The 13,318-nt window shown below is 31.6% G+C and overlaps 1 protein-coding gene across 7 annotated transcripts; it reads right to left on the bottom strand.

Moving 5' to 3' along the window:
- Window positions 1–2,599: 2,599 nt before the first annotated feature.
- On the bottom strand, window positions 2,600–13,280 carry LOC148621670 (uncharacterized). 7 transcript variants are annotated; one of them, XR_015921224.1, is made up of 9 exons: window positions 13,170–13,280; window positions 11,141–11,334; window positions 10,555–10,575; window positions 9,899–10,072; window positions 9,629–9,709; window positions 8,289–8,372; window positions 4,698–7,591; window positions 4,519–4,608; window positions 2,600–4,488 (listed from the first exon to the last, which is right to left on the bottom strand). XR_015921224.1 is itself a non-coding variant. In XM_088576290.1 (7 exons), exons 2-7 carry the CDS (start codon window positions 11,311–11,313, stop codon window positions 7,537–7,539), a joined length of 588 nt encoding a protein of 195 aa, XP_088432416.1. In that variant the 5' UTR covers window positions 11,314–11,334; window positions 13,170–13,280; the 3' UTR covers window positions 2,600–7,536. The 7 variants fall into 7 exon arrangements, 1 of the variants encoding a protein (XP_088432416.1); XR_015921221.1 differs by having other exon boundaries at window positions 2,600–4,608; XR_015921222.1 differs by having other exon boundaries at window positions 4,519–7,591.
- Between the last annotated feature and the right edge of the window lie 38 nt (window positions 13,281–13,318).

Here is a 13,318-nt window from a genome sequence, read left to right on the forward strand (position 1 = left end):
TGCCAAAAAGAAATATTGGTATGGTGGCTGCAGTACCTATCACTACACCCCTGATACAGGTAAATATATACCGGCTGTTATCATTTATGTATTTGACCATATTATCTCTAGGCTACCAGTTAGGAGAAAAGGTAAAGCTGTTTCCCTGTTTTATTCAAGCTGATTTTGTGGAATCCATTCTTTCCAAGCTTTCCATGCACCATCAATTTTTTTTTTCACACAGAGAATTGTCAATGTAAGACAATTCTAATTTCTAAGTTAGAACTTTGGTTATCATGATTTTTGTTTTGGTTATTGAGCAAGAAAACCAATGGGAATGATGAATTCCTCTTTACTTTTGTTATTGCTCAAGGAAAGCTATTGCCATCACTTGGTGTCCATTGTTGTTGTTGTTAACAAGTTCTTGAAACATCTTCTCCTCTGAAACTACTGAATGGATTTGGATGACACTAAGATGATTGTTCCTTAGAGTATCCTGCACAAAATGACTTTTTGGATTGTTGTTTGGTGGAAAAACATGGCAGACATTACTAAAAATAGAACATAGGGTCAGACAGCAGATTTTTGCATATATCTCCAAAACCATTAGGTTTAACCAAATTCTGACATCGGGTAAAAATATTTGATCTGTGGTCAAATTTTGGTAAAAATCTGTTGACCCATGTTGGAGTTATTGTCCTTTTTGGACGACTTTTGCTGTTTTTGATGTTATTTAAAAAATCTCATCAGAATCTACTGTACAAAATTAAATGAATTTTGGTATTACTGTTTTTTAGGGTATCCAGCACAAAGTAAATGTTTTTTTTGATAGGTGAAAAAAACATGGCTGTTGTTATTAAGAATAGAACATGGGATCGAAATACAATTTTTTTTGTAAATAATTCAAAAACTGTTGAATTTAGCAAATTCCTGATGGAGAATAATACTGTTAAACATCAGGAGATGGGCCTTCACTGAAATTTTCAAAAGTATTTGTTGCCTGTTGTAGGAGTTATGGCCCCTGAAACAGACTTTTTTCTCGTTTTTCATGTGTACAATGCTCTGAAACCAATTGCAACAAAATTTAATAAAAGGATAATTCAGGGTTACCTGCATATACTGATCATTTAAAATTTTTCATCAGTCAAAAAACATGGCCCTTGTTACTGAAAATAGAACATACAGGCCAAATTTCTTTTTTTGCTATTTTTTCCTCAACTATATAGAATAATGAAAATGAAAGCTAATCATAAGATAAGCATGATATTCTGAGTTGACTGGCAATATTTAAGTCATTTTTAGACGACCATTTTCACCAGTTGCTCAGATTTCAATGATTTTTTGTTTCTTCTGGAAACTAGGTGATTTAAGTAGAATGGTGATGACAAAAGATCGTTCTGGATGGCCAGATTTTAACAGTAATTGGTTTATATAGTAAACATGGTCTTCTGATATGAATGGGGATGATGAAAATGTTGGATAGCCATGGTTTAACTTTATTTTATGTTCTTTTTCAGCAAATGAATACTGGTCTAATGCCCCCTTAGACCCGGTGGAATAACAGCATAGGGAGACCACTGCCCAATTTTTTTCAGAGGTTCTAAAAAGACTGAATGCATTTCCAACATTTTACAGTGCCTTAGGTACTCTTTTGAACTTACTGCATTCATCAGTAGATGCTCTTTTTCAGAATTTTTTTTGTCAAACATGGTAACAAAGCATGATACCTTTACTTATTTAAATGGGCATAGAAATTCAGGATCTTTGAGAGCCTCTTGTTATGATTCAGATGTCAATGTGTTCCTTTTGAAATTCTGTTTTAACATTATTTAACAAGTTAGAATTATCTTTAACTATTTATGGAGATAATGGGGTAAGAAATTAGGCCACACTCAAAAATATCAACTTATTTATTTTTGGTGCAATTTTGAAAAACAATTTTTTTATTGAATTCCTTAAGAAAATCCCTGTCGGCATTTGTCAAACAGATTTCAGATATAATCACTATAATCATCTAAAAAATTGACTTTTTTTTATTTTTGGTCCAATTTGGATTTTTTTTTTTTTGATTCCTTACAAAATTCCTGCTTGCATTTTGACATCTCTTACATTATTTTAATGGCAAGGATCAAAGGCAAAGGTCTTTAAATTAGAACCCTTACAGCAGAAATTTTACCTCATTGAATTTCTAATTTTTTGCTGTATTGTGTCCTACCCAGTCGTTGTGTTCATGAAAAACTGTAAGTTTTTCAAGTGTCCACGCTTGCCCCAGGTGAACAGAGTTCAACATGCTGCAGTGGTATCATGAACCCATTTATAATAGAATTTAACACTGTAACTCTTAACAATTTTTTAAATTGAAAAAAATGATACCCGCAAATATGATTACTTGACAGAATCTGATGAAATCAACAGCTTTGCAGTAATTTAGTTTTAGTTAGCCTAAAGTACGGTAATGTAAACATTTAAAAAGCTGTTACATGTACTCAGAAATTTATGTCGGTCAGTGTTGAAGTTACAAGGGGCAGACGGGAATGGAAATGGAAAATGGAAAAAATATGTATTTATCACATGTAATACTGATTTCCCCATTTTTAGCCTTTCTCCACTCAACAATTGATTATATTAACATCCCCTTATCTGAAATAATTGATCTGCCCCTTATTTGGAAGTGTTTGACTACAAAAAGGCAAAACATTTTCTTAGGTTATAAATTTTATTCATTAGTTTAAAAAATGCATATTGCACCAATATTACATCATTGCTAGCACCCAACACAATACAATACTCATAAATTACTTAATGGCTTGATCATAAAACAGTAAAAAATATATATATATATAACATGAATATTCATCATCTAATGTTTACATTCTTTCATTGTAATTGCTGAAACAAGGAGCAATATTTTTATTTTTAATTCATTCTCAAGTTTTCAGTTTTGGTTTAAGAGTCAAAACTCATTATTTGTTTAAGTAAAAATTTGGTGAGGGAGAGATTACTCAAAAATGGGAGTTGAGTATATGAAAATTGTACTTCTATAAACGATTGTTCAATGGTTTACAATACATTGATTCAAGTAACATTTATCTCAAGTATAGTATTTAGTAATTGATAAGACCACTTCATTAAAAGTTTCGTAAAAGTTTTTTTCCTCGACTGATACCTGACAGTATCTAAAGACTATCAAAGGTACCAGACTGTATCTAAAGACTATCAGTGGTACCTGACTGTATCTAATGGCTATCAAAGATACCTGACTGTATCTAAAGGCTATCAATGGTACCTGACTGTATCTAAAGACTATCAGTGGTACCTGACTGTATGTATAAAGGCTATCAATGGTACCTGACTGTATCTAAAGGCTATCAATGGTACCTGACTGTATCTAAAGACTATCAATGGTACTTGACTGTATCTAAAGACTATCAAAGGTACCTGACTGTATCTAAAGGCTATCAAAGGCACCTGACTGTATCTAAAGGCTATCAATGGTACCTGACTGTATGTGTAAAGGCTATCAGTAGTTATCAATGACACTGAGAGATTTGGTTGGAAAAAAGCATGTGTTCAGATTATTCACATTCTAAATGCATTGAAACAGATCTAAACAGACTTCATGATGTCTTATTCAAACAGGTTTCCAGTTTATTCAGGGTTTGGTCATTCAGGTTTCAATGTGTACCCTTCTAATGAGAATCCTTAAACACAATCGTCAATTACATTTCATGTATTCAATCAGAATCATATGTTTGCTGCCTCGTAACTGCAGGAAATTATCTGGTATACCAACTACATCTTTCATTTAATATGAAAAAGCCTTATTCAAGAACTCATATCAGTAAAACAATGCATGGATGCAAAATGTGTAAAAAGGACAACTTAATATATGTATATAGATCTATAAATGTAAAGGTTTAAAAAGTCAAAATCTAAAATATTTGGCACCTCAATACTGGACGGAGTATTTACAAGAATAATATTTTTTCCTCGACTGATACCTGACTATGTATAAAGGCTATGCATGGTACCTGACTGTATGTAAAGACCATCAATGGTACCTGACTGTATCTAAAGGCTACCAATGGTACCTGTATCTAAAGGCTATCAGTGGTACCTGACTGTACCTAAAGGCTATCAAAGGTATCTGACTATCTAAAGGCTATCAGTGGTACCTGCCTGTATCTAAAGGCTATCAGTGGTACTTGACTGTATGTGTAAAGGCTATCAATGGTACCTGACTGTATCTAAAGACTATCTATGGTACCTGACTGTATCTAAAGACTATCAAAGGTACCAGACTGTATCTAAAGACTATCAGTGGTACCTGACTGTATCTAATGGCTATCAAAGATACCTGACTGTATCTTAAGGCTATCAGTGGTACCTGACTGTATCTAAAGACTATCAGTGGTACCTGACTGTATGTGTAAAGGCTATCAATGGTACCTGACTGTATCTAATGGATATCAATGGTACCTGACTATATCTAAAGACTATCAATGATACCTGACTGTATCTAAAGGCCATCAGTGGTACCTGACTGTATCTAAAAGCTATCAGTGGTACTTGACTGTATGTGTAAAGGCTATCAATGGTAACTGACTAACTTAAGGCTATCAATGGTACCTGACTGTTTCAAAGACTATCAGTGGTACCTGACTGTATCTAAAGACTATCAAAGGTACCTGACTGTATCTAAAGGCTATCAGTGGTACCTGACTGTATCTAAAGACTATCAGTGGTACTTGACTGTATTTGTAAAGGCTATCAATAATACCTGACTGTATCTAAAGGCTATCAATGGTACCTGACTGTATCTAAAGACTATCAGTGGTACCTGACTGTATCTAAAGACTATCAAAGGTACCTGACTGTATCTAAAGGCTATCAGTGGTACCTGACTGTATCTAAAGACTATCAGTGGTACTTGACTGTATTTGTAAAGGCTATCAATAATACCTGACTGTATCTAAAGGCTATCAATGGTACCTGACTGTATCTAAAGACTATCAATGGTACTTGACTGTATCTAAAGACTATCAAAGGTACCTGACTGTATCTAAAGGCTATCAAAGGCACCTGACTGTATCTAAAGGCTATCAATGGTACCTGACTGTATGTGTAAAGGCTATCAGTAGTTATCAATGACACTGAGAGATTTGGTTGGAAAAAAGCATGTGTTCAGATTATTCACATTATAAATGCATTGAAACAGACCTAAACAGACTTCATGATGTCTTATTCAAACAGATTTCTAGTTTATTCGGGGTTTGGTCATTCAGGTTTCAATGTGTACCCTTCTAATGAGAATCCTTAAATACAATCGTCAATTACATTTCATGTATTCAATCAGAATCATATGTTTGCTGCCTCGTAACTGCAGGAAATTATCTGGTATACCAACTACATCTTTCAATTAATATGAAAAAGCCTTATTCAAGAACTCATATCAGTAAAACAATGCATGGATGCAAAATGTGTAAAAAGGACAACTTAATATATGTATATAGATCTATAAATGTAAAGGTTTAAAAAGTCAAAATCTAAAATATTTGGCACCTCAATACCGGACGGAGTATTTACAAGAATAATATCATAATCACATGCTATACTTCTTTTATACACAACAGCAAAAAATCATCTATTCAACAGAACCTATACATTTCATGCACACAACATTTAAAACAAAAATATGATTTTTAATGAAACCACCATTTCAATCTGGTGAAGCTTTCCTCTACCTCCCAATCAAAATACCAACCACTGTTGAAGATCTGTTTATGTATTAGTGAAAATTTATACTATGTACAGTATTGAATTCAAAGATTTCATTTGATCAACCACATCGTTGACATTGAAGGATTTTTTTGCGCTACCAAGTTAGGGAGGAAGATTTGCATAAAAGGCAGGGATGTCGAAACTCCCACCCCTAATCCACCTCCCACATATCATAAGTAATCTTGTTTCATTTATTCATTCAAGTTATTAACCTTTTTTTGCAAATAAGAATTCCTGAGAGAAAAATACCAAAATACCAAATACCAAAATGTTTTAAATTGTTGAAATCCTATAATTATCCAATATCCTGGTCTTTTGGAAGTGCCCTCTGTTAATATATAAACAACAAAACATTCACATTAATTAATATCACTACACTGTAGGGAAATGTATGTAGAAATCATATGAAGATGGTTTAAAACAAAACAAATATATGCATTTTGTTTTCACAGGGGTTTAAAACTTTTCAAACAAAAACATAAATACATGAATATCATTTGAGAAAACCAAGGAGAACACTATAATTTCTTGATTGAGAAAAGTTGAGGTGAAAAATAAAAATATGAAAAAAAGGTGCTGTTTAACAAAGTGCTGATGATATTGTATCTGTACAAACAGGTGTTATATGAAAAATGACAATGTATACAAATATTTACCAGTACATGTACATGTACAAATAGTAAAAGGTTAAATTTCTGTACCCTGTGTTTGTTCTAACATTTTGATTGTAATTTTGTCAAATTTCTGACACCATTTTAATACTTTAACAATAATCATAAGGAAAAATAATATTGCACTAAAACTGTCTTTTTCTGACAGTATTTTAAAATATTTATAAGCATGTATTTACGTCTTGAATATAACATACATTCAATAAAAAAATTGCGTGCTGAACAACAGAAGGAGGTGTTAACAATTATAAATTCTCTGTAAATTGATTAGATTTTCACAATGGATTGTGGTTTGACTAAAGAGTTCCATATATCACTTAGTTAAAGGTCATTACAGGCAGAATTGTAATGTGTTACGGTAAAAACTAAGGAATATAACAGATATATTCATCAGAGCTGTAAATAAGATGTCAAATGTAACTCTTTTCTGACTGAAATTAATCATATCTTTGACAAATTCATTATTTTTATTAAAACTTTGCATTGTGCACTTGGTTTTTAAAATCAGGAGGTAATCCACTAATTGAAAAATGACACTATGTCAATTAACAAGGGGATAAGGATTTAAAAAAATGCTTTTTTTTATTCAATATAATTCATTGACTTTCATGTGAAACAATAAGAATTTGTGTAAGAAGAGTGTTGTAAAAAATCATGTGTATTTAAAGAAAAGCATTATTCTTTTCTGGATGTATAATTTTTGAAAATAATTTTTGAAGTTCATTAAATAAATTCTATCAAGCATCAGACACCTGCCTTACCATAGAATTACCTCCCCTTTCAAAACACTACAAAATTTAAATATGACAATGTATATGCTGTGTACAAGTTGCAACTTGCATGACACAAAAATACAAGTTGCAACCTGTGCAATTATTTCTGTATATGTTGCAAATTGTACACAACATGTACATAAAGGTTTCACTTTTAGGAACTTTTCCTACAATAACATACAATTTTTCGCTTAAAACATACAGTTTCACCTCATTTTACCAATTTTCATTTGGCTCATCACAGGTGCAGCAGGTAAAAATGATTTATTCTTACAGATCTTGAATTAATTATTAAGAATATGAATGAGTTAAGTTGCAAACCCATCAATGAGTTAAGTCATACTGTATCTGTTCTGGCTTGATGCACCACCCATTCCACTTCTAAAACTGTAAATTGAAGGTTACATGCATTTTAGTACAAGTACTAGATTAGTTAGATTATGAAATGAGTTCTCTTCACTTTTAGTACATCTGGTTTTTGTGTCATGTACAGAAAAGTTGAATTTGGCTATTAATTGTACTTGAAATGTTCATAATTCAAATCCCCACAGGTTTTAACTTTTTGGTAAGGTGCTTGTTGAAACTACTAGTATGCCATATTCATCTCTGAATAATTGTGTCAAGTTTGACAAGTTCAAAGATGTATTTTCATGTATTTACTGTACTATATGTACCGATACAAATTTAACCTATGACCTTGAATCCACTGATGGTCTGATTGCAGTATGAGAGTGATCAGCACTGCAAATATGGAAATTTACATATGGGACAACTCAGCCCACACAAAAGTTGTTCGAAGTCTATTAAGTCTTAGGTCCAGGATGACAACAAACATATGATGAGTGCCTTTTCTATACAGATAAGACCTCTCCCACATATAATTTTGCCCTCTATCAAGTTACACTTGTCTCATAAACCAAATTTACTATAGCACATGGATCTGGTGTGCATCAGACTACTATAATCTCTGGTGATAGTAGTCTGATGCACACCAGACCCGTGTGCTATAGTAAATTTTAAAATATTTTTGGGGATACATACTAGTATTCCTTACTACAACATGAATTCTATTCTATAATCTTACCTTGAACAATCTGATGCCCGTGGATTTTGGTAGCTGGAAGGAGGATAGTCATAACCATCACTTATATCTACTGGATGTCTTTCTCTAATAAAAGGAAACAAATGGAAAGGCATAATCTAATGAACAACTGCGTGTAAGCACATAATACTGGTATTTCATTTCCTTCAGTGATTAATAGTTCTATAACTGTAAAACAAATTTAATGCAAAGCCAACTAACGAGGGCCTACTTCTATCAAAAATAACACTGTACAATGTGTGGACAGATGGAGGAATAGACAGATGACAGGACAGACAGACTGAAGGACAGACAAACAGAAGGACAGACAGATGATGGGACAGACAGATGACAGAGCAGACAGACAGAAAGACAGGCAGATGGAAGGACAGACAGACAGATGAAAAGATAAGACAGATAGCATTATCCTATTATGTGCCTGTCAATAGTCTAAAAAGTCATTTTTATTATATTGTAAGATATAAGTAATATTTTGATCAAATAATTGTTTTCATCACTAACAAAAAAAAATAACTAATAACTTAGGTCTATGTATTCAATAAAAATTTACTAATTTCTCATAATTAAACCATTCATGTACAACTTTACATTAAAAATTCTTCTATAAATTCAAAATATGTTCAATTTCAGAAAAATCAGTACTAATTGGTTTGAATATATAGAATGAGTATAAGTTATATTTTGTAAAACCCTACAATGAATCAATAAGATTACAATTTTTTACGGCTTTTATCACATTTATTTGAGTCAGCTGTAGAAAAAATGTAATCTTTTATCAGCTATATATATCTAGCAGACAATTGCAAGAATATCTTCAATAGATGTTTAATGATTATACAGCTATAAACTTTCTTGAATTTATAAATTGACATATTTCCTTCACAAATTACTTATGATTCTTTGATTCATTTTCTTTCTTATTCTTGTATCTCAATCATATGAATTTTGTACTCAATACTTAAAGGATAATTAAATGGGAAGAGTGAATAACTGAAATATGACCACAAGTGCGGAAGAACGTCAGATTTAATGAGTGTGTGGAACTTGTTTAATGTGAAAGTTATATCTAATAGCATTCTCTGCACAAGTAATGTTATTTTGGTATAAAATTCACCATAAACCAATTTTTTAATCCTTTTATTTTCTATGTTTTTCAATACTTTATTGTTATGTTCAAATAAATTTTAAACTTTGTGATTTGCAGATGGATATTTCAAAGTTAACATCACAAGCCAAAATGACGAGTAAAAATACAAAATTTATTACAGAGGAAACATTAAAGAATTCACATTTATCTATAACATACATCATTTTACACTGACCTTGAAACAGATCTAGAGGTGTATAATGGTAGCTCATGGTATCCTGGAGGTGGACCTTCCTGGTGATGTCGACGTCTTTCTCTGAAGATTGGATGAAAAAAAAAAGCTTTTAATCATCAATCTTTATCAATTACTAAATTGTTTTCATTTCTTTTTATTTTGTCATCTCTACATTCTAGCCAAAAGTGGAATAGCTGCAATAAAAAATTACAGGAGCCTAATTTAACTTTTGAGATCTACTAAAATGATGACGACTACTAACCAACATACCTTTGTAATGTATTAGGTGCTGAGTGACAGGTACGTCTTGATCTATGACCAGATCCATTCCTTGGTAAACTCATGGATCCACTACGAGGCTCAAGAAGGGTATCTCTTTTATTAGACAAGTCACGAAGACTTTGAGAGGCTCTTCTAATTGTGTTGTAACACTCCATTTCATGTCTATGAAAGAAATGTACCGGTAATAAAAAAACTAAATTAACTAAAATGTAAGTACAATTCAATCATGCTGTTTTAACCAATCACTTTATCTTTAGAGAAGGTAAGTATAAATATAAAATGGTTGGTGCTTAAACTGAGAGTAATTATCAAACATATACAATAGTAGGGTATTGCCGAAAAATACAGCCTGTATATGTTTGAGACTAAGGGGTGGGGCAAATCATGAGGCCTTGCTGAGTATTTTCCATGTCATGCCCCGAGTACACAAACAGGCTGCATTTTTCTACAGTACATGTAACTTAGCAATATTTATATTCAGCAATCAAAAAGTGATAAATTTGTTTTTAAATGTAAGCATATGTTAATCAAAATATATGATATAATTTGATATTTAACCTCTTCATTTAACAAGAAAATACAGGAAAAGATAAAAGTATTCTAAGACAGCATTAGTTTGTGTTAAAGAAAGCCAATTTACTCACTCCTCCATTGGTGGCTTCTTCCTGAAAATAAAAAAAAAAACAAGAACTAAGCATTTAATCTAATTTCATTACTCCATATACATAAAGATAATGCATAATATTTTAAATTTTATCATATACTTTAAATCAACAGTTATAGAAAAAATTGATATTATTAAATAATTTGTTTTCCAGAATAACTGTAGTTATAAAAATCAAGACAGAAAATATCACAATTATTCCAATACGTGGAGATGTGATGTTCTGTCAAGATGCTCAAAACAGAGGTTATTCAGTTTATCAGTGATGTTACAGTCAATTTGACAAAATGTTGTCAGTAGAAATTGCCAATAATTTTTAGCATCATGGCAGTAGCCTGAGATAGAAAATATCAGGCAGTAAGAACAATGGAAAAATGATAAAGCTGCTGATAACCCAATAATCAGGGACTTATACAAGCAACTTGAAATATAAAAACTAAATGGTTGCAAATTTTCATATTTCAACATTTTAAAAAATGACCAAAAAGCCCTTCAGACTAAGCATTCTTATAAATAGGTATTCTTATTGGTATTTTTGTGTACATGTAATTTGTGTTTATACTTACTTCTTACAGCATGAACACATGCAAGATATGAAGACGAAGAATGTAAAAAGGAAGACAACTCCTGCTGGTATGATAAAACAATATATAAACTCCATAAAATAGTCTCTACATCTCTCATCACCACACTGATTAGGTGGGTTGAAGTCATCAACAGGCTCAATATTGACAACCATGTCTAAATAGAGGTTGCGTACCTGTAAAACAAAAGTACTCAACAGAGGCTGCTTGATACAACCTATAAGTCAAGGCTGTACAGCTTTGAACTGTTAGAGCAAGTATAGATTCTGCAATAAAATACTTCAAATTTTGATGGTGTTTGAAGTTTTTAATTTTGACATGCCACAGCTTTCTGAAACAGAAGGAATATGGTCAAAGCTAAAAATTTGAAATTGAATGTTTGCCTATCACTGTCCAAAATTAAAAATCTAATTGAAAGTTAGCAAATGTATTGTACATGTACAAATGTAGTGTAAGTATAGAAAACCCCAATCATATTACTCATTTTTTGTTGAAATAAACCAGTTTCATCAAAAACCTTATTAATAATCCTCAATGTGGATCAATTCGAAAACATGGTTCAAATTTGGAATCTAAATTCGAAGTAAGACTAAAAAAATACCAAGAATTCAATTTTTTATTGAATTCAAATGAAATTTGATATCTGACCCTGATTTAAACCAACATGAAAATGGGCTCATATTAAAACTCTAAATACATGGATAGATTTAGCATATGGAAATACCCCCCAAAAATAAAGATGTACTTTGAAATTTTTTTCAAGAAATAAACAATTAATGCAAAGTGTTCTGGAATGTTTTTTTCTGCCCTTTATTCATGCAGTTTTAAAACTATACAACCACAAAGATTCAGACAAAAAGAGCCATACCATCAGACAACATATGCATGTAACAGCAAAACTTCTTTCGTCATACAAAAATCCAAAGATTACAGTTTTATTGTTTTTTTTAGATGTACAAATGCTTGCTGATAGCTAGAATTTTCAATGAAAAAGGCATTAGATAGGCTTACACTTAAAAGTAGCTCTAACTTCAATGAAAAATGTTAATTTTACGTCCAAGCAAGACATCAGGCTTATACAGGGGCATAAGAAGGGTGGACTTCGTTTATAGTTTATATACATTTGTATTTATCAATGTAACTTCAAAGAACAAGTAAGGATATGCTCAGATTATGGTACATAACACCAAAGGATACATTTTGTTAAGCAATGACTTCTGCCTCCATACTTTAGCTGACATTTTTTTCATTGTGGTGGGATCATTATTTGACATATTCACCATATTCATATTCATTTTCCTTAAATTTCTTTTTATTGTTATTCTTATTTCTCAATTTCAAGTTAACAATACGAAAATGAAAAGTGTGATTGAATTAAATGTACAATATATATTGTCATAAAAGTTTTGATATGAAAAGCCACACGTTCTAATGCAAAATGAACAGACACATTGATATTTACATTTTGGAACCAAGATAAAGGCACCATACAATAGTAGTACTCATCATTTTACTCTTTATTATATGAAATGTCTCGTGTTTAAAATAAACATACAAATGCAGACATATGGATATTTAAAAAGGAACATAGATAAATGCACCATACAGTAGTAGTACTCATCATATTACTCTTTATTATATGAAATGTCTCATGTTTAAAATAAACATACAAATGTAGACATATAGATATTTAAAAAGGAACATAAATAAATGCACCATACAATCGTAGCACTCATAAAATGGCAAAGTATGTTCAGATATATATAAATGTAAGAAAAAGTTTTTATATTGAGGCAGCCTGAGAAATCCAAGTAGACTTAAGTTTTACCACAGATGACAGGTAGATTGCAGGTAGACAGGTAGGTATATCATTTCACTCTTTTATCATACACTTGTTGATAAAATGACCGTTGTATTACATTAATGACTGTAGAATTGTGCATGTAAGATCTTGATATCGTTCGTACTCTCGTGCATCATTTTAGAGAAAAAAATCTTAAATTGTGCATACCTTTAAAACAATATTTTTTTAGACCATGATACTACCAAGATTGAATGTCAAGATCAAATGACTTTTAAAGCAGTGACATCGTTTTGCGGTATTTAGTCAGATTTCTGGGGTGACACAATTTTAGGAAAACTTTCAAGGTTTTCCACAGA

This window comes from Perna viridis, chromosome 3 (genome assembly GCF_037379345.1).
Source record: "Perna viridis isolate PV_CMFRI_1.1 ecotype Kerala chromosome 3, ASM3737934v1, whole genome shotgun sequence".
In the NCBI taxonomy this organism is placed as follows: domain Eukaryota; kingdom Metazoa; phylum Mollusca; class Bivalvia; order Mytilida; family Mytilidae; genus Perna; species Perna viridis.